Source organism: Canis lupus, chromosome 13 (assembly GCF_003254725.2).
Source record: "Canis lupus dingo isolate Sandy chromosome 13, ASM325472v2, whole genome shotgun sequence".
NCBI lineage: Eukaryota > Metazoa > Chordata > Mammalia > Carnivora > Canidae > Canis > Canis lupus.
Genome location: NC_064255.1, coordinates 10,190,636 through 10,213,040, shown reverse-complemented (window position 1 = coordinate 10,213,040; position 22,405 = coordinate 10,190,636). Strand labels below are relative to the sequence as shown.

Sequence of the window (22,405 nt, the reverse complement as noted above, 5' to 3'; positions counted from 1 at the left end):
AAAGAAAATGAGATTACTATGGTATGCGGACTAGCTTCATTCTGATCCCAGGAGTACATCTGGTTCATCAATTGAACCCAGAGTTGCTCCCACCATGAGACAAAGGGTGTTGGGCTTTTGTACTCATGTATAAACTAGTCATTTTCAATGGACTGCAAGGAAATGTTGTTACAGAGGGCTTTAGCCCCCAGAGCTATTACTGTTTGGCTAAGAGCAATTTGTTGGAAAAGAGAGCAACTATAGATTATCATTATCATTATCGGGGATCCCTGGGTGGCTCAGCGGTTTGGCGCCTGCCTTTGGCCCAGGGTGTGTTCCTGGAGTCCCGCGTCGGGCTCCCGGCATGGAGCCTGCTTCTCCCTCTGCCTGTGTCTCTGCCTCTCTCTCTATGTCTATCATGAATAAATAAATAAATAAATCATTATCATTATCATTATCAAGTGCCAACATTTACAGCACTGGGAACTGGGCAAACTGCTTTATAAAAGGGATCTGAGGGGATCCCTGGGTGGCTCAGTGGTTTAGCACCTGCCTTCGACCCAGGACGTGATCCTGGAGTCCCAGGATCGAGTCCTGCATCAGGCTCCCTGCATGGAGCCTGCTTCTCCCTCTGCCTGTGTCTCTGCCTCTCTCTGTCTCTGTATCTTTCATGAATAAATAAATAAAATCTTTTAAAAAATAAAAATAAATAAAAGGGATCTGGGAAAACATCAACAGCATCTTAATAAAAGCACAGAGCTCAAAGATATTATATTTGAAAATGTGGTATTTTCTGGAACACCTGGGTGGCTCAGTCAGTTAAGCATCCAGCTTCTGATTTTGGTTCAGGTCATGATCCTGGGGATGTGAGATCAAGCTCTACATCAGGCTGTGTGCTGGGCATGGAAGCTGCTTAAGATTCTCTCTGCCCTCTTCCGTCCCTCTCCCATTCCCACATGCATGCTTTCCTCTCTCTCAAAAGAATATTATTTTCTTCAGGACCTAGGTATTAAAATTACATATTATTTCTGAAAGATTCAATGATAACTAAAGAGGAGCTAATTAAATTTTAGTGAGAAGAGGCTCTATAGAGCCAAAAAATATTGTAGTTTAATAATTACTAAATAAGTAAGTGTATGGTTGTCACTAAAACAAAATCAGACTACGAAACACTGCATTTCTCTGAAGAAATGTCTATATAATTATACAGCATTATTCCTCATCTTGTTCCTATACTGAAAACAAAGATCGCTCATAAAAAATTTCTTTCCTTCAATCTTGTCTTACATCTGAATTCCTAGTCTGCATCTCTTAGAAAGTGTAGCAGTTACCAGCTATCTCCTTTTAAGATTTACAGTCTAAGTGGCTCAGTTTCTAGAAATATTCTGACCCCAACTGACTTTTGTGGTTGAAAAGTCACTGTTCTAGGTTTCTGCATATTCTCAGTCACAGTGGTTATAATGATTAACATTAAATTTCAAAGAGCATGTTGGGGTGAACATGAAAAGGTATTTGGAAAGTGATAGGAAAAAAAAAGAAGTAGGAAAATGAAAGAAATAATAGAAATGCTTCTCAATCCTAATGACTATTAATGGAGAGACACTAATGTACAAAAGTACTTCTAACCTGGTCTCAGTCTTTTATGATGGTATTACTTACGAGGCATGAAAAAAACAGTATGAGAAAATATACATATTAAAGTATAGCTTCTTCAATTTAACTGAAAACATAGTTGCATTAAATAGTCTTAATTTTCATGATCCTGATTAAAATTTTATAGAAATTAATAGTTACTTTAATATAGCAACTTCCTCAGGTCTATGGCAGGAAAAAAAGATAATGGAAAACTATAAATACAGGAAAGAAAAAAAAATGGGCTTTCATATATTGTACCTTACATCAGGCCTATGTATGAATATTTTTGATTGTTCAGTAGTATCAACTAGCTGTATATTCTTCACATGGATTGGATGCTGTAAATCTTCATTTAAAGGATTAGTAATGAATATCACATTAGTTTCACCTGCACAAATGTTCTTAAATCCAACAAATGTTGAACCTAAAACATAAATAGCAGAAAAATAATTATTTTCTATGGGGAAAGTGATAAAATCAGTTTCATTTCATGTACATTCCAGAAAACACATCATTTAACACCCCCTTGAACATGGAACCCTTATCTTATATGGTAGATAGTCCAGCACCATTTTTGGTAGACTGTTGCCTCCCTATATTAATACCCATTGAACAATCATCTCATATTTTCTCTGAGCTTAGTTGCATGATGTGCTTTGACCAATGAGACAAAAGGAATTGTGATACAAGAAGGTCTGAAAAGTGCCTGCATGGTAGGGCTCACTCTCTTTTAGTGCTCTGGGAGAATTTTGTGATTTCAGCATGTGTATGAGCTTGGGAGGCATTCAGCCCAATCCCTCCCATTACTCTAGCTAATGGCCAGCCCAACCACTGGCCACCAACTACCAGATATGGAAATGAAACTATCATAGACTAACTATCCCCTATCCATCATGTATACTGATGGCAATCTAAGGAATAATCCCAGGTGAGACCAGCAGAAGAGCTATCCAGTAGAACAAAGCCCAAATTGTCAATCCACAGAATCATGAGCTAATAAATGGCTGTTTAAAGACTCTAAATTTTGAAGGTGATTTGTTATGCAGCAAAGACTAATTGAGACGTTGTTCTTTTTGGTCTTATTGCATATATTGTGTAATCAGAAGATAAATGTATTGAATCCAAAACTTAATCCCCATTGTACTTAAAATCCAGTAACTCAAAAATATTAAAAAAGCAAAAGGTGGCTGAAAAATTCTTAGATCACTTATGTACTCCTACCACCCTTCCAATGATTTTTTTCCTAAGATGATATTGTATATACATGAATATGAGCCTGTAGATGAATATCAATAAAATACTATAGTAGCAGATACTGTTTGTAACCTGTGCAGATCTGCTTTACTGGCCCATTGTGCTTGTCTTCAGCTCAAGTAAATGTTGGCTGCTAACTACTCTCCTTTCTCTGGAGAACTACCCTTGACCAGATGACGGCTCCCTCTCCTATGGGATTATGCACCAGCACCAAAGGGTTACCATGCCTGACTGGCAACTGATACGGGAGGTCCCCTTGCCTCAAGAGGGGGAAGCTGAGGGGTACTGCACAGTCCCTGATGTTATCAAGAAGGAGCTAGACTCCAACCAAGACCACATCCTTGCCTAGCTCTGCCGTATCCTATTTTCCTCACTCCCTGTCTTGTGTGAAAGCAATAAACCACTTGCACAAGAACCTCATCTCTGGCTTTACTTTTAGACCACCTGATTTAGATCGCTAGTACCAGAAGTGGTCTTAGGGTACACACTGTAATGATGCAGTAATGAATTAAGCTCACTTGCTCTCTAGATGGGAATGAAGATGCCCTTCCTGGTGGCAGGTGGTGGTGGTGGGATAGTGGTACTGATAGTGGGTAGGTGCTAATAGTCCCTAGAATGCCACAACAGTGCAATTACTATGACTTCATTTGTGGTGAACTGAGCACATCTAGGTGGAAGGAAATGCTCTGGCTCATACAGTAAATTTGGCATTTGAGTGGTACTGGAGAAACAGTGGTTACAAAGAAACTAGAAATAGGTGACTATTGACCACCATCGATGCTTTGAAGAAACTGTAAACTTTGGTGACCAATCACAAATTCAAAGCAAACCTCAGGATCTGATCACAAAACCAATAGAGAATTCATAAAAGGTTGAATTCTCAGCCCTGGCAAGACTCCTACATCAAAGACAGGGCTCTTATAGAAAAGGAATGGAACCTTGAGTTAGGATGGGAATATAGGGAAAGATGAACTTGAACCTTGAACCCCTGGGTTCTCCTTGAATGTTCCAGATCTACATAAGTGGTCCACCTCTCCCTTATTAGAGAATAGCTCCCCTCCCCCACTTGCTGAACTCATGACAAGAACTCAAAAAAGAAACTCAAAAGACAGGTGTCTTTCTCAGGACCTGTTCCCATTTCCCCTTCTGGCAAACAGAACAGTAAGTCTGGTCGATTCTCAACATGGCCTTACTGGGGAAGTGCTAAGCCTGCTCTGGGAGAAGAGGAATTATATACCAAAGAAACTACAAGAACTGAGTAACATGGACTGGCAGGAAGCAGAAATATGTATAGCTAAGAGTAAACTGTGATGGTGTTAGATCAAGGGGGGAAGAATATAAAGCTGGATAAGAGAGAGTATCAGTATGGATGGGGGCATTCTCCTATGCTGTGGCTTTTCTAAGTTTGGAAAAAACAATATTCCAGTTTAAGTGAAGTAGAATTGTAAGAATGTCATGGCCAACTGTAGAAGAAAGGGTCAAAAGTCTCTCTAAAAATGGGCTATTGGAATGAATCTATTATATATATAATATATATCTATTCTATATATAATTATATATATTTATATATATTTATGATTTTTTTATTTCTTTGAGAGAGAGTGCAGGTGGGGGAAGAGGCAGAGGGAGAAGAAGATTCCCTGCTGATCAGGGAGCTGGATACAGGGCTCAATCCCAGGACCCCGAGATCATGACCTGAGCCGAAGGCAGACGGACGTTCAACAGACTGAACCACCCAGGTGCCCAGGAATGAACCTATTATTTAATACATTTCAGCCTCACGTGGGATGGCCTTGAAAGAGTGTGGTGTGGGCAAATCCTATTATGGACTAGAAATCTGAGTAGGACACAGGGTGATCCACTTTGGGTGAAGAGAGAAGTGGTCTGAGGTAAGGATAAATAGAAAAAATGACTTGGCTAGTTAGTCAGGGGTCTAGAGGGAACAAGACTGGATGACTGGATAGAATGAAGCCTGAGGGAAAAGCAACTGCACGGGTCTATGGGAGTAAGCACAAAGGGCATGTTAATGATCACCAAAGAGCAGCAACTGTGGAAGAAGCATTAAAGAAACAAGTGAACATGATGATAGTAGGGCCAATAGATGTTACTAAGCTCCTAGGTTACACGAGTTTAAATTTCTTCAGTTGTAAAAAGAGATAATAATATATAACCCTACTTATATAAAAGGGCTTTTACAATTTATAGAAACTAACATTAAATCACTGTACCAGTGTCTCTTCTGTTATTTCAGAAGGAAAATTAAATGTCACTTCTTAAACATATACAAATTTTGCCAGGGAACCATTCTTGAAATTGACTTCTGTCTGATTTCTTTGCTTCTCATATTGAGCAGATTCATAGGCAAATTCATTTAAATCATTATTTTTTTTTACTAGTGAAATATCATTAGCTATATTCTACATATTCTTTATAGAACTTCACTGAGTTAGATCTATCAAGGCTACATTTAAACTTGCCTGAGATCTCCAAAAGGCCACTGATAGCATTGTAACTCATGATTCCTGCATGGGGTTTCCGGGGTGCCATGTTATGTGCTGAAGCAAAGGTAGGCCAGCAAATCCCACTTCTCCCACCTTTTATAAAAGAAATAAAATTAATAAAATTCAAATATGCACTCATAACACCAAAATTAAATTTCTAAAATTATCACCTGATGGAGGTCTGGCACTCCGATGGGCAGCAGAAAGTTCAATATTGGGATCATCATTAGTTAGGACATCAGAACAATTAAATCCAGGGCTACTTCCAACAATTAATGAGCTCTATTTAAAAAAAAATTCAAACAGGACAGCTTAAAGAATAGCTTTTCCTAAAGGAAAATATTATATTGAATTCCACTGTAGCAAAACACAACCTTTAAGTTTGAGGAAGGGATCATTCATAAAACCAAAATGAAAAGGATGTGACTTTACACCCTGAGAGTAATGACCATCAAACTGGGAAGGGGAAGACAGGCAGGCAAATTATTATGTATGATGACATGTTACATTTCTGTAACAGAAATATGCCCAGGGACCAGCAGGAACCAAAGGAAGAAAGAGTGTCAATACTGCCTAAGCTAGATCAGGAAAGGTTTCATAGATGGGCTGAAATTTTAACTGTGACAAGATTAGCAAGTGGTAAACAAGAAGAGGTGAAGGGATCAGGGAGGAGAGGAAGGCTAAAGCACTTCCCAGGAGAAGACAAGGAGAACAAAGGCAAAGAGATTTGGATTTGCAGGGCTTGGAAGTCAAGGAGATCATTCTTATCAGAACTTCAGTAATTTTACCCTTTCTCCTTATTGTGGCTATATTTATTTCTTACCTTAATCTGTACTGTTTTACTGGAAATTTTGTGAGATACAGCAGCTGGCATGTAAATCATGGAAGAAATGGCCATTCCATTGTCAACCAGAGTCACATTATAGATATGCACACTCTCTGTGGTCTGTAAAACAACTTGTAGTTTACATAGTACAAAATACAATCATAAAACAAGACAAACAAGCACTATCTTCAATCACATTTACCTGAAAATAAATTCCATAATCCCAGCATGTCCAAATGGTAAATCCCTGTATAAGAGAACATCCAGGAAGGCCATCCTGGTTCATATAAATACCATATAAACCTCCATGTGCTTCATTATCAAACCACTTTTCCATGGGATTAGATTGACCTTGTAAGGAAATATGAAAACAGAGAATTAATATCACAAGTCCTGTCCTTGAGCTTTATAAGCAGTATCAGTTAAATTTTTAAAATTAAATATATGGTTCTTATGCACATTTTAACATGATAATTAAATATTGTTATGGCTTAAACATTTATGGCTTACTCTACTTAGTATTTAATCTTGTCTAATTTGTCCCTTTACCATTAGAATGAGTGTACACTCATTTGCAAAAGTTTGGTAGTGGCTCAGAGGTTTAGCACCACCTTCAGCCCAGGGCATGTACCTGGAGACCCAGGATCGAGTCCCATGTCAGGCTCTCTGCATAGAGCCTGCTTCTCCCTCTGCCTGTGTCTCTCCCCCTCTCTCTCTGTGTCTCTCATGAATAAATAAATAAAACCTTAAAGAAATTTTTTTTTTAAAGTTTGGTTTAATTGTTAGCTAGCATACTTAACTTGCTCTATCTGATCAAACATGAATTTCATGTGAAAGTGCATGAAGTTTAGGTAAACGTGAAACACAATGATACCACTTGCTGTTTGTAAAATGCTTCCCCTCCACACCTTTTTGTTGTTGGTTCCTTCTGGTCATCCCACTTTCAAGTTAAGTGTCACTTTCTTAGTATGCCTTCTCTGACTACCTGATTCAAAGTAACACCTCACTTCCTTCACATGGCAATTAAAATTATTTTCATTTGATATTTTAATATTACTTATTCATGAATTATTCATCTCCTCTCTCTTACTAGAATGTAAGCTTCATGAGAGAAAATGCTGTGTCTACCTCACTCACCACCATATTCCTAGGGCTTAGAAGGTAATGCAGAGATAGGTGCTCATTTAAATATCTGTTGAACTAATGGGTGTATGATCTTGGGAACATTGTTTAACCTTTTAGACATCAGTTTCCTCAAATATAAAAAGCTTTAACATCTAATTTAGAGTAGTCTCAAATGAAATGAAATAACCCACATAAAGTATCTCAATAAATAGAAGCTATAATCATTATTAATATATAGGAAAATTGAAATGGATTTTTATGAAACTTTACTTATGTCAAAATCAGATTAGCAATCTTAAGAATTCCCCCCTAACCATACATACATTGGAGGATTCCCTATAAAGAGCAGCATCACCCCCTATAGTTTACTTAGTACCAGCTCTCTTGGCCAAGTCTCTTGATATCTGAATTCCTCTTATCTTTTATTCATTTTCCTTTCTTCCTAATACTTTGGGATTGAAATTTTACTTGTCAACTGCCTAGATTCTGTTTTTTGTTTTTTTTTTTCCTCCATAAGAAGCTGTTTGCACATCTTTCCCTTGGTTCCACTCAGTGGTTCCCCTGGGACCCAGTGTGGGCCTCAGTTTCCTCCCTGACCTCCCAGATTCCTGCTCCTAGCCTCTCACTTGCCTGGGAGGTTGACTGGAAGTTAGTATCCCATTCCAGTAACTTAACCCCTCAATTCCTCAGTAATGACTCCTATTTCAATTTCTCTTAAGTATCAAACTTCTTTTTTTTTTTTTAAGATTTTATTTTTATTTATTCATGAGAGACAGAGAGAGAGAGAGAGAGAGGCAGAGACACAGGCAGAGGGAGAAGCAGGCTCCATGCAGAAAGCCATCCGGCCATCCCGGGACTCCAGGATCACGCTCTGAGCCAAAGGCAGATGCTCAACCACTGAGCCACCTAGGCATCCCCAAACTTCCTTATAAATACTCTCAATTATTTAAGAATATCAATATAGTCATATTTACATACTACATAATATTTACATATTAGTAAATATTCATATTTGTAGGTCATATTTTGACTTAAAAAATCCAGGACAACACTTCAAAGAAGTTGCAGAAAAATTATATATCTTAAAATTTTAGTCAAAGAAAATCTTAAAGCTGTTGGGAACTAAAATATTTAATAAGAGCATATATCAAGGAATCAGTTAAATTTGTTGGCAGTTGTTTTACTCCTTCAAAATGTATTTTACACAAGAATAAAATTAGCTTAAGCCCAGAAAAAATTGCTGATTCAAAGAATCTCAAAATAACTATACTGAGATTTAAAAAAAAAAATCAGCTGTACAAGGGATATAAGGTTTTCAGAGAAAATCCTATTTCCTCTAAGTTTCTGAAGAGGTAAAGCCTGCAGCTCTAGTACTTTTTTTTTTATCTGATAATTCATTTTCCCAGTTGAAAAATCAAGAGGTTATAAAAAGCTATATGAGAATAAGTCACCCTATTACTACTCACCTTTTTTGTTTTTGCTTTTTATTTTGTTTTCAAACTCTGTGTCACTTTATGTAAACACAGATACCATATATACCTCTTTCCTTTCTTCCACAAAACATACCATAAAGAAAACATATATATACACACACACACACACACACACACACACACACACACACACATATATAAAGAAAATAAGGAAAATGCTACGGGTCAGGCTCTTACAGAACTGTACAATGAGAGCGTGTGTGTGTGTATACACACATATACATATACATATGCACACACACATATTGTTCTGCAATCTCCATTTATCACTTTAGAATATCTTGTGGATTTCTCTCTCCATATCAATATATCAGTATGTATCTTCTTCCCTCTTTTTGAGAGGGGCCTGGTGTTCCAAAGTCTGGCTTTTGGAACTAAAAGTTATATAACTAGTCCACTGTTACTGGACACAGAAAGCTTTCAGTTTCCTGCTAGCACACACAATGCAGTGATGAATCACCTTGTTCACAAATCATTTTATAAGTGTTATAGAGGCAAATGGTAGTTAGACTGCCAGAAGGGAAATGTTGAGCCAAAAGCAAATGCTCCTATAACTTTGGCAGCTATTGCTCTATTCCCCTCTGTAAGGGTTATACTGTTTTGTCATTAAACCAGCAATGTGTAAATGTTCTAGTTTCCCTACAGCCTTGCCAAAAGAGTAGTTGTTCAGTTAATTTTTTATTTTTACTCATCTAATAGAGAGAAATGTACCTGAGAACTATCTGTTCATGTCCTTTGACTTTTTCATGCTTGCAGGTTTTAAGGCACAAAGAGTGAGCATTTATTCCTCTGAAGAGGAAGCATGAAATAATGTCATATCCCTACAGACATGCAGCTTTATGCTTAGAAGTGTTGCTTTTGTGAAAGTGGTAGTGGAATGAGGTATCACTGTTCCAACAGCAGCCACATAAAGAATTGAAGTGGTTGCCAGAGTTTCTGGGTCATAAACATGGGAAGTTATCTTTAAAAGCCTATTTATTTTTTCTTTAGACACAATAGTATCTTCCAATAATTTAGTATGTTGAGTTCTTTCAGTGTCCTGGAGGAGGAGATACTACACATTGAACTAACAAACAATAATTATTTCTTTCTAACAAATTTGAACAAGATATTTCCTAGTTTTAGAATGACTCTGTGCCAAAGACTTACTTGAGCAAGGTTCACCATCAATGCGGTATCCTACCCTTCCAAATCCAGCCACAACGTTATTTTGTAAGACTGTGTTGGTCCCTCTGTTTATCTAGTACAGTGAGAAGGAAAATGCTACGGGTCAGGCTCTTACAGAACTGTACAATGAAAGCAAGTATGCAACATATATTGGAAAACTAATTATAACTAACTTTTAGGAGAAAAATTCATTTCATTATTCAATCCAAATTTATGTTACAAATGGAATATTGAAATTACAAATTTATGTTACAAATGGAATATTGAAATTACCTTAAGTTCTTGGTGTAAAATCATCACTAGACACTTAGATTTCATTAGAAAAGAGATTTATTTCAGTCACACAATCCCCTGGGTGTCACTCAATAATTCTAAGCCATAGACAAATTGCAGTATTGCTTATATTATGTTACCAGTTTGATTTATTAAGAGAAAAACTAAGGTGACTATAGTGGACCATAACAGTCAACAGAAGCACTTACTATTTTCAATAAAATCTGCTGTATGAAAAACTGGTTGAACACGAGTGTTAGGTAGTCACTAAATAATTTTACTTTATGAGTCCAGTTGAGGTGGCAAAAAATGAAACACAGAAGCACAGAAGATTAGAGCACAGAAGATTAGTTCTTGCCTTTGGTGTCAGCGAAGCAGCCAAAATTTCAACCATTTAAAGTATTAAGCACCTTTAGTTTTAAATATTATGATAAGAGAATAGAGTTAAATGAAATTCAGAAAAGAGACAGAAAACTTTAAAGATCTGGAATTGACATTGGATTAAATTCTCACATCTATAAATAGGATGGAAAGAAAGTGTTATCATAAACATATACCACATTTCAGGCTTTCACGGTTTTACTTTAAGGTGATTATTAAAAGTTGCACAAAACCAAAACTGAATCCTTATCCCATCTTCCAAAAGAGCTATTTTTTAAATTCCTTTTGGCTCCTATGGCATAGGCAAGTAGAATAAAAACAAGACGGGGCGATATGTCCTCCAGACCCTTTCTCTGTACTTACTTGGCCTGCCTGCAATCTCATCCTATATACCTGATGGCCTGCAGTTATTGAGGAAACTTTGTGGGAAACAAGAAGGATCCAACTAGTCATGCCAGAGAAGAGTACATAACCTTGTATAGAAAGTCATAAGACTTTTAGATGAGAAAGGGATTTTAGAGATGCTGTGCTCTCATTCTAATTTTCCCTATAAAGAAGGAAGTTAAATTCAGAGTTAAGCAGCAATATGGGCAAGGCACTCAGTCAATTAGCAGCAGGGAGACCCTGCCCCAAAACTTGAAAGTGATAATTAATGTTGGAGAAGCAAGGAAATAAAAACCATTTAAACCATTGGACATCAACACCAAGAACATTTCAAAGGCTATGGAAGCTCACAACACCTCTTAAGAAAATCTATTCACTCCTTTCATTAGCTCATTTTATTAGTGCACCAATCTTTACCTAAGAAAGAAACAGTTTTCAGTAATAATCTTTGGTAAAGAAATTAAAAATTATAATTTAGGGCACTCTTGTAAAACTATGTAATTATTTTGCATAATTATAAATCCCCCTACCTCAATTGCCGCATGCCAGAGAGTTGAACTTAAATCTTTTTTGTTTTGATAGGTTCCCGGCCAAACAGAAAGTACAACCAAGTTCCCTCGAACTCTGTTGGCATCCCCCCATATTCTTATGCCTGCAAAAACAAATGAACAAAGTCCCCTAAAATACATACAAATTGGTAATGAGTACTATGGGGAATGTCTTTCATGGTTCCATAAAATTAGTTTTTCTAGTTTGAGCCTGACAAATCAACCTCTTAAATTTTAGAGTTTGCCCTTTGAACTCTACTTCTTTAATAGTCTACTTGTTTTAGAATCTTCTGGGGTGCCTGTTAAATATTCACAGGATCCACCTCAGATTTTAATAAGCACATACATCAATTTTGTACACATTGAGTTTGTATTATGCTTTATACAAATATTTGCTTTATACAGATATTCAAGAAAAGATGACTTCCTAAAACCAAGTCCAACTTCTATAAAATAGTAAACTTTGTGAATAATCTTTTTGATTGATATGTGGGGAGTATTTTAAGTGTCATGGTAAGAAAAATAATAGTAATTTAAACTATCAGTGATTAGATAATTCACACAAGATCATGATCTGATAAATAATTCTTCTAGAGTTGTACTGTCCAATAAGATAACCATAACCACATGTAACTACTTAAATGTAAGGTAACTACAAATAAATTAAGTACAATTAAAATTCAAAATCCAGCTCCTCAATCATAGCAGACATATTTTAAGTGTTCAGTGGCCACATACAGTTTAGTAATTACCATATCAGCACAGATATAGGCCATTTCCATTCTCACAAAAAGATCAATTGGACAGCATGGCTCTACAGTCTTCAGATAAGACTGTCTCAGAAAGCATATTATTTGGATAAGAATATTATCATCCTACCTTCCCCCACTGTAAAGTGAATGATGTTGTTATCTATGTCTAATCCATCTGTCCCAAACACACCAATTGCTGGGGAGAAGCCATTGTGAAAGGCACAGCCTCGAATATAAGATGAGCCACGTTCTTGAATCTACAAATCATAAGAATTCAGTGAACATTTTAAAATAAAATTAAAATATATTTAAGGAAAAAATTTGAAGTAGGTGATTTTCAGGAAACAAATCGTGACAAGTAAAATGCTCATTTCACGTTCCATGAAAGAAGATGATTTCTCTGTAGATCTTTTAATCCTGAGAAATGTCTATATATCTTCAATTTATGATTAAGTAAAGGAAAAATGCAGATTTAACTGCAGATAAAAAATTCTGAAGTACTCTTCTATGCACTTGTATTTCTATCATTACCTATAAAATACTAAAAAACTAAAAATTATCTTTCAGAACAGTTTATTATATGATGAGCAAGGACTTTTTTAATTACAAAAGTTGATACTCTAGTCAGGGGATTACAATTCAAATGTCTGTAGGAACCAGTTAATGAGTAGGTTTGGGGTTGTAACCTCAAACTTGCAAAATTATTTTTTATTTCCATAAAAAATATATTCTCTCTCATTTTATTCTCAAATCACTAGCCTTCTAAGCACATCTATGTTCCCACTTTTGACAGAGGCATAGATATACGTACATGCTTTTCATTTGAGAAATGGAAGCAATCCTTACTTTGATCAATAGAAACTACTTGGGAATATTTTTGATCACTGCAAAGTAAAGTGGAGTTCTGAAATAATATAGATCTTTAATTCTTTCATCACTATGCTCTTTTTTCTGCTTTTTGTTTTTACTGACTTTAAATACATGTGTGAAAGGGGGAAATCAGATGCTGCTATGAGTCTAAAAAAGTTGATGGGAAATGTATCTAAGAAAGTTATATTAGATCATATAGTCTTAGCAATTCTAAGATATACCTTTTTAGGAAAGCTAAATGAAAATAAAGTCAAAATACTTTATTTTGAACATATGGAAAAATTCAAGTACAAACCTGTCCTAAGTTCAGAAATGTTACAGCATGTCTTGGATCTGTGTTATCCCTGAAGCCTTCTTGACCACTGTGATAAAATTCCACATTACTTATCCTTGCATTTCCTGGCAGGGCAGGGAGGGAAGAGTTACAACATTTTTTTTTTTTTCTTGAAACAGAATACAAATTTTTGAGAAGCTACAAGAGTTGTAGTTTTCCAAATTACAAATTTGATTTCGACTTTTTTTGCGGAAATCTCATTCATTTTTCTTAGCTCCTTTAATCCAAATAAGGCAGTGTTCCTAAACTTTTCTTTCATTGACCTCCAGAAGAGCCTTTTTAGACTTTTTTCCTGATAGCCTCCCCTCCCCATGAAATTTCAGTACCTCAAATATACCATATATCTCTTCATGTATGATGGCTCTTTGGAGGGCCACAAACTATTGCTTATCTAAGTTTTTTTGCCCCACAAGATCCAGTTTTCATCCCCCTGGTAGTGATACTGTTCCTGTTGAGAATGCATGACATAAAGCAAAGAGATAATTTACCTGACAGTTCAATTTTGATGCTCTAGAGAGATTTCAAGGGCATTGTCTTTACATAATCCTTTCCAGAATATGCATTACCAAGTATCTGCTCATCAGTTTGTCATAGGTACCACTGAGGTGACAAGAGGCAATTTCATAGAGTAGTAATAACAGCAATAGCTATCCATGAGAGAGTTCACTGTGCCAAGTGCTTAAAAGGTAATTTGCGGTTTAATTCTCATACAGCATCCTGTGAGTTAGGAACTTTCACTATTCTTTTATTCAATATAAGAAAATGGAGGCACAGAGATTCATGTCTGGTAAAAAACAGTAGGGTATATTATTCATTTCAAAAACTGATATTTAATATAACACATTGGGGAAGAGTTACTTTGTATTAGAAGGGGAAAATGTACTAGAGTTTACTAGAATGGTCTCAAAATCCATAAGCCAGCAATTGGATGTACAGTGGGAAATATAGTAATAAGATAGAGACAGAGAGGAAATGATTGCCACAGACCGTCTGGACCAACACAAGCCATAGATGTTTACTAACATCACAAAACAATTTCTAAAAGCAAGGAAAGGTTGTCATAGGTTGTCATAGGAATAGCATCCATTATGGGATTTGAAGTGAGACAGGTGTGGATTAGTATCCAACGTCAGAGCAACTTCAACCCATTAACAGTCTATTTATCTACCTTTAAAAGGGGACAATATCTATGCATAGCACTATGAGGATTAAATGAGATAATATGCATTAAATGCTTAGCACAGTGCCTGGACTATCATATCAGGATCATCATTACTGTTATCATCATCAGTTAAGCTCCCGTTGACAAATTATGTCCAAAAGGTAGGAAGTTATAGTGGGATGGCTGCTTGCTTCAATATAAAGGTTTTCTAAAATTAGAGTTGTTGCAAAATGCAATAGGCAGAATTATGAGTGAGGAGGAGAGCTCATAATGACACTAATAACAAACAAAAAAATAAAAATGCTTGTCACTTTTGGAGAATGGCTGGAAACCAACTCACTATTTCAAAAACTAGCTCATAATAGGAAAGAATCAAGCATTTTCCCTACATTTCCTATATAAACTATTTCTCAGGGTAGTCAAATAGTTGACTGGGGAAGCTTCTCGTTATAGAAATATTCTAGATAATAAATGAGGAGGGAATGGTAGAATTAAAATATCACCATTTTAAACCTCAGTGATTTAATAGATCTAGGCAATGATCATTAATGCCTGTAACTTCACAAAGGGAGAAATAATCATACATTATGTGTCTACTAATGGGAAAATACACCATCAACTATGAAGAATTTTTACCTAAAAATAGAGTCGGAGTACAATCAGTTTTCTAGTTCTACACTTCTACGCTACCTATGAAAGAATATACAACGGAGGGGGTGCCTGGATGGCTCAGTCAGTTATGTGTGCTTTCAGCTCAGATCATGATCCCAGGGTCCTGGTATTGAGTCCTGCGTCAGGCTGCCTGTTCAGTGGGGAGCCTGATTCGCCCTCTGCCCCTTCGCTCACTCATACTCTCTCTGTCTCTCTCTCTCTCACACACGCACTCTGTCAAATAAATAAATAAAATATTTAAAAAAAGAAAATATAAAGGAGACAGGAACAGCTTATGTTCTAGAGATGAATCACTAAACTCCAGACTGTTGGAAATACTGTAGAAGGGATGATCTAGTTTCTTTTATAAATAAATTATAAGGAGAGATCAATGAATCAGAGATTTAAGATTCATAATCAATGGCCACATGGTCTTATTTAGATCTTGATTTGAACAAAGAAAGTTCATGTGAAAGGAAGGAAAGACAGAAGAAAGGAAGAAAGGAGAAAGAATGGACTGGGGGAATCTAATCATTTGATGATAAGGAATGATTATTAACATTTTTATTTTAAAATGTTTTAAAAAACAAGATATTTTTAAAGAAGTCTTTGAAAGTTACATATGGAAATATATTTTTTAAAGACTTTTTAAAGACACTTATCCGAATGAGCCACCCAGGTGCCCCACATACTGAAATATTTTTAGATGAAATAAAACATGATTGCTTCATTCACAATACCCAAGATCTGGAGACAACCTAAGTGTCCACCAATGGATGAACTGATAAAGAAAATGATGCATATTAGAACCGTGGAGTATTATTCATCCATAAATAGGAGGAGCTCTTACCATTTGTTACAACACAGATGGACCTTGAGGGCATTATGCTAAGTGAGATAAGTCAGAGAAAGACAAATACTGTATGATGCTTACATGTGAAATCTAAAAAAGCCAAATGCATAAAAACAGAGAGTAGAATGGTGATTATCAGGAGCTAGGGTGATGCTGGGGGGCAGTGGGAATTAGGAAGATGTTGGTTAAGGGTATAAACTTGCCACTAGTGGATAAATAAGACTTGGAGATCTAATGTACAGCATGGTGATTACAGTCAACAATACTATATTGTAAACTCAACGTTGCTAAGAGACCAGATCTTAATTGTTCTTGCCACAAAAAAAGATGTAATAATTATGCGACACAACCGAAGTGTTAGCTAACACTATGGTGGTAATCATATCGATATATAAATGTATCAAAATAAATACAGTATATACCTTAAACTTACACAAAGCTATATGTCAATTATATCTCAATTAAAAAATATATGTAGTTGCTTCAAAATAACCCAGGGGCTTAAAGAGAGTGGGTGGTCATACAGTTAGAACATGACTGACCAAAATTGATCACTGTGGTAACTAGTGATGGGTATACTGGGATTCATTATACGTTTCTCTGTGTTTGAAAATTTAGCATATGTTTGAAATTTTCCTTCAAACGAAAATAACAGATCTGTTGTGCTTTTTATAAACAACTGCTGTTTGGGTGAGAGGCTGGGCTAGCTGTTACCTAATGTTATTGTTAGTTTGATAATTCTTATTGTCTATGAAGATAAAATGAGTAGAAAAATGTTACAGATTTGCTTTTGGAGGGCAACACCTTGGCTTACAAAACCCTTCTCCAGGCTTTATTTTTCTGTGTTAAAAACAAGCCAATGGGCCCAAATTGGGAGTTGCTTATGCTCAGCCCCATGTCACCAAACCAAGACTGAACTTAATTACAGTTCTTCTCCCCGTAATGGAATCTTAAACCAGCCCATCAGGAATCTCTTGATCAGCACTAGTTAGGTAACATGCTGACTAGCCCCTGCCATCCCCTAAAGGAAAATAAACTTGCAATAACCAATTTGTTTTCTTGCCGGGTATACCTCCCATGTTCCTGCTCTCTGCCTATAAAAATCTTTCATTTTGCACAGCTCTTTGGAGCTCCTTTTTATCTGCTAGATCAGATACTGCCTGATTCATGAACCACTGAATAAAGCCAGTAAGGTCTTTAAAATGTACTCACTGAATTTTTTTAAACTCATGTGATTCCAAAAAGAAATGTGAATAATATTTAAGGATTGACTAAACATAAAAGAGACCATGCTATATTTCAAATTTGTACGAACCTTTAAATGTCATCATATCTTGAGTGAATGAGCTGACCAGGACACGTGCACCAAAAGATTCCTTGAACCAACCTGGATAATCTTCACCAAGTATTTTGATGTTTCTGCTCAGTATCCCAACATCAGCTGCTAATGTATAGCTCTGACCTGTTCCAGGAACATGGTATCTTTCAGCTGCAAGAGACGGACAGCTAGATTATCACCAATGTTGAAAAATACCTGTGTTTATTGGTTCCTTTGCAATTCACAGGCCATATAATTTTCTAATATGTGTGAATTAATTAGATTTGCATATTTAAACATACATAGATGGCAGACTGAAATTATACCTTTTATTTTTTTTCCCAAGGTTTTACTTAAATTTCAGTTAGTTAACATAGAGTGTTTCAGATATAGAATTTAGTGATTCAACACTTACAGACAACAACCAGTGCTTATCACAAGTGCCTTAATCCCCATCATCCATTTAACCCACCTCCCCCCACTTCCCCTCTGGTAACTAATAGTTTGACTCTATAGTTAAGAGTCTGGTTTTCCTGTCCTTTCCTCTATGTTAATTTCTTTTCTTTCTTAAATTCCTCATAAGAAAATCATACAGTATCTGTCTTTCTCTAATTAACTTATTTCGCTTAGCAAAATACCCTCTAGTTCCATCCACATCATTGCAAATAGCAAGATTTCATTCTCTTTGATGGCTGAATAATAATTCACTATATATATATATACCTCTACCTCTCCTTTATCCATTCATCAGCTGATGGACATTTGGGCTCTTTCCATAATTCGGTTATTGTTGATAACACCGCAATAAACATCAGGGGGCATGTATCCTTTTGAATTACTATTTTTGTATCCTTTGGGTAAATACCTAGTAGAGCAACTGCTGGATCATGGAGCAGTTCTATTTTAAACTTGTTGAGGAACCTCTATACTGTTTTCCAAAGTGGTTGCACCAGTTTGCATTCCACTAACAGTGTAAGAAGGTTCCTCTTCCCTAGTATCCTTGCAAATGTCTGTTGTTTCCTGTGTTGTTAATTTTAAGCACTCTGACAGGTGTGAGGTGGTATCTCATTGTAGTTTTGTATTTCCCTGATGATGAGTGATGCTGAGTTACTTCTCATGTGTCTGTTAGCCGTCTGTATATCCTCTTTGGAAAAATGTCTGTGTCTTCTGTCCATTTCTTAACTGGATTATTTGTTTTTTGGGTGGTAAGTCTGATATATTCTTTATAGATTTTGGATACTAACCCTTTGTTAGATATGTCATTTACAAATATCTTTTCCTATTCCAAAAGTTCCTTCTCATTTTGTTGACTGTTTGCTTCACTGTGCAGAAGGTTTTTATCTTAATGAAATCCCAATAGTAGAGTACTAATCTCGTATTATTATCAATGAGTTCCTTTATGTTTGTTATTAATTGTTTGGGGCATAGATATTTACAGTTGTTAGATCTTCTTGTTGTATAGTCCCTTTTATTATGATATAGTGCCCTTCTCCACTCCCTTTTTTTTCTTAAGATTTTATTCATTTATTTGTGAAACAGACACAGAGAGAGTACATTAATGGGGCAGGGAGGAAGGGTAAAGGAAGATGGAGAAGCAGACTCCTGGCTGAGCAAGGAGCCTGATGTGGGGCCCAATTCCAGGACCCTGGAATCATGACCTGAGCCAAGGGCAGATCCTTAACCAACTGTGCCACCCAGAGCCCCTCTTCATCTCTTGGTACAGTCTTTGTTTTAAAATCTAGTCTGTATATACAAGTATCACTACTCCAGCTTTTTTTTTTTTTTTAACATCCATTTGCATGATACATATTTCTCCAACCCCTCTCTTTCAATCTGCAGGTCTTTAGGTCTAAAATGAGACTCTTGTAGACAGCATTTAGATGGGTCATGTTTTTTTTTTTTTTATCCATTTTGACAAACTATATCTTTTGATTGGAGTGCCTAGTCAATTTATATTCAGAGTAATTATTGATAGATATGTATTTAGTACCATTTTATTACTCATTTTTTCATTGTTTCTGGAGATTTTTAAGTTCCTTTCTTGTATCTCTTTTGGTCTCTCCTTTCCTCTCAAAGAGTCCCCTTTACTATTTCTTGCAGGTCTGGTTTAGTGGTCATGAACCCCTTTAGTTTTTGTTTGGGAAACTCTTTAGCTCTCCTTCTATTCTGAATGATAGCCTTGCTAGATAGAGTATGGCTGCCTGCAGATTTTTCCAATTCAGCACATTGAATATATCATGCCACTCTCTTCTGGTTTGCCAAGTTTTTGGCTTGCCAGTTTTCATTTCTGATTATTGTTTTTGGACTATTGTATCTCTGTTTTTTATTATTTTATCTTTTTAAGGGCCTCCCTGAAGTTTTCCATTCTTCTCTCAAGTCCAGCAAATATCCTTATGATTGTTGCTTTAAATTCTCCATCAGGCACATCACTTATATCTATTTCCCTTAGAACTCTGGCCATGACCTTATCTTATTCTTTCATGTGGGATGAATTCCTCCATCTTGCCATTTTCTCTAAATCTCTGTCTCCTTCTGTGTGTTAGAAAAGCTTGTTATGTGTTCTGCTCATTAGAGTAATGGCTTTCTAAAGAAGAGGTCATATAGTGGCCAGGGCCTGGCACTTTAGGGAGTGTCTCTGGTGTTTATTGTTCACACTCTGCTGCTGTGTTTTGACTACTCTATCCTTCAGGCCAGTCATCTGCAGAGACTCTCCTCGCCTTCACTGGCAGTGTTTGGACCTTGGCCAGAGTGTGGCGAGTTTTTAACTAGGTGTTTTCTGGTCTGCTTGTTAAATGAGACCTGACGCTACCAGTAGAACTGAAGCCCTGCAGAACTCTGGTTGGGAGATGTGATGTGGGCCAGGGTCTCTGCTGGTCTTCTGAGAAAGGAGCCCACTGCACTGGGACTGAGGCACACTTGACTGAGAAGGGCCATACTGGCAGAGCACAAGGGTGCAGAACTTGGGTATAAGCAGAGTAGGCAGCCAGTGTCCGTGCTGTGCTGTTTACTGCAACTGGCTCCTGTTTAGGCTGAGGGGCGGGTGTGGGAAATAGTGCCAGGCAGTCCTTTGTCCCTGGAGAGGAGTCTCCATGCACGCTGCCTCTCAGGGAAGCACCCCCAGAAGAGCAAATAATCTCCCGCCCTGTGCATCCCAGGTGTTTTTCAGGCCACTGTTTCCAAACCATCTGCCCCCAGGGTTGTGGGCCTGCTTTCTCTCTAGGAGCAGTGCAGTGCCCTCCAGTCTCTATCCCAGCCAAGCCCGCTGACTTTTACAACTCTGGCATTGTGGACATGGTGAGGGCAGGGACCTGCACTGGGTGTTCTAGGGGAAAGTCCCCCTGCACCAGCACTGAGGAAGGCTTGGTGGAAGACAGTCACACCAGAGTGCAGGGGAGTGGGCCTCAGAGCAAGCAGGCTAGGCAGCAGGTGTTGGTGCTGAGCTGCTTTGCACACATGCCTCTGCAACAGTGCTGAGGGATCGGGGAGGGAAATGGTGCCCGCAGCATTTTTGTCCCCAGAGAGGCATCTCCATGAAAGCTACCTCTCACAAAAATGCTCCGAGAGAACAGTCTCTTTGTATTTTAGGCATTCCTCAGATTTTGCTATCTGCCCCCAGGCTTGCTTGCCTGCCTGCCTTCTCTCCAGGAGCAGGACAAAGCCCTCAGGGCTCCATCCCTGCCAAGCCCTCGACCTTTAAAACTCCAGTTTTAAACTCCAATCAGCCTTGCTGATTGCTAAAACTCATGAAAACAGCCTCTCTGTTTTTCTAGCCAGTGGTTTGGGGAAATGTTCACCTTACTCTTTCCCCTGTGCTATACTCTCTCTTGCCTTTTTTTGCAACCAGGCCTCCCTCCCCTATATAGCATTTGGGATCCATTTCTCCCCCAAACCATGTCTCCGCACTTCCTACCATCCTCAACATAGCCTCTTTTCTTCTAGTTGTGAACTTTGTTTTGTCAGACCTCAGAATGCTTTCTTGGGTATTCAGAATGACTGAACAGTTATCTAGTTGAGGGACTAGCTATCTGTTTGAGGGACGAGATGAGCCTAGGGGCCTCCTACTACATTGTGGTCTTAGCTCTCCGCATGATACTTTTTTTACTTTATTAAGTGAAATGCAGTCAAAAGCATTTCTTTTATTTACACCAAAAAAAAAAAAAAATACTATGCTGAATAATCTTATAATCGCCATCTTAGATTCCCTCCCTCCATGATACTTTTTAATTTAGGACAAAGGTGCTTGCTCTTTCTCAAAATTCAGTGTGCATAAGAAATACCTAGGGGGCACCTGATGGCTCAGTCAATTATGCCTCTGACTCTTGATTTTGGCTCAGGTCATGACCTCAGGATCATGAGATAGAGCCCTGTGTGGGGCTCCTCCCTCAGCATCTAGTCTGCTGGAGATTCTCTGATTCCCTCTGTCCCTCTCCCTCTGCCCCTCCCCACCTCCATCAGCCCCTCCCCCTTCCTCTGCCCCTTTACCTACCCCTTCTTCTCCCTCTGCACCTCCCCCCAAGCTCACACATTTTCCCTCTCAAAGAAATAAATTAATTTAAAAAATCACTTAGAAACTTGCTTAAAGCAGAAAGTACTAGCCTTACCTCAAGGGATGTTATACATTAGCCTTTGCTGAATATTTGTTGAATAATTATAAAGGAGAGCACTAAAAATGTGAATATTTCAAGACATTTTAATTACATATCTATTTAGTTAAGGAACAGCCACTTACCAAGGTGAGTGTAGGAAAGGGTATCATTGAGAATGAGAATTTTCTGGTCATGCAGGATTTTAATGATACTTCTAGTTTCTGTCTGGTGGAAATCATAGCTTGTGGTTGTTATCACAATCTCTTCTCCCTCCTTGGAAAATTCAAGTGCCAAATTCAAGAACAATTTTTAA

At 37.4% G+C, this 22,405-nt stretch overlaps 1 protein-coding gene across 4 annotated transcripts in view; it reads right to left on the bottom strand.

The window, feature by feature from the left end:
- The window catches only part of PKHD1L1 (PKHD1 like 1), a 147,541-nt gene that overhangs the window by 23,290 nt on the left and 101,846 nt on the right, over nt 1–22,405 (bottom strand). For all 4 annotated transcript variants that reach the window (XM_025451092.3, XM_025451093.3, XM_025451094.3 and 1 more), the window contains exons 58-68: nt 22,236–22,365; nt 17,504–17,677; nt 13,484–13,587; nt 12,446–12,575; nt 11,549–11,670; nt 9,963–10,053; nt 6,398–6,546; nt 6,193–6,315; nt 5,540–5,651; nt 5,346–5,462; nt 1,873–2,038 (exon numbers count right to left, since the gene is read on the bottom strand). In XM_025451092.3, coding sequence (XP_025306877.3) covers nt 1,873–2,038; nt 5,346–5,462; nt 5,540–5,651; nt 6,193–6,315; nt 6,398–6,546; nt 9,963–10,053; nt 11,549–11,670; nt 12,446–12,575; nt 13,484–13,587; nt 17,504–17,677; nt 22,236–22,365 — 1,418 coding nt within the window. The remainder of the gene's footprint in view (nt 1–1,872; nt 2,039–5,345; nt 5,463–5,539; nt 5,652–6,192; nt 6,316–6,397; nt 6,547–9,962; nt 10,054–11,548; nt 11,671–12,445; nt 12,576–13,483; nt 13,588–17,503; nt 17,678–22,235; nt 22,366–22,405) is intronic.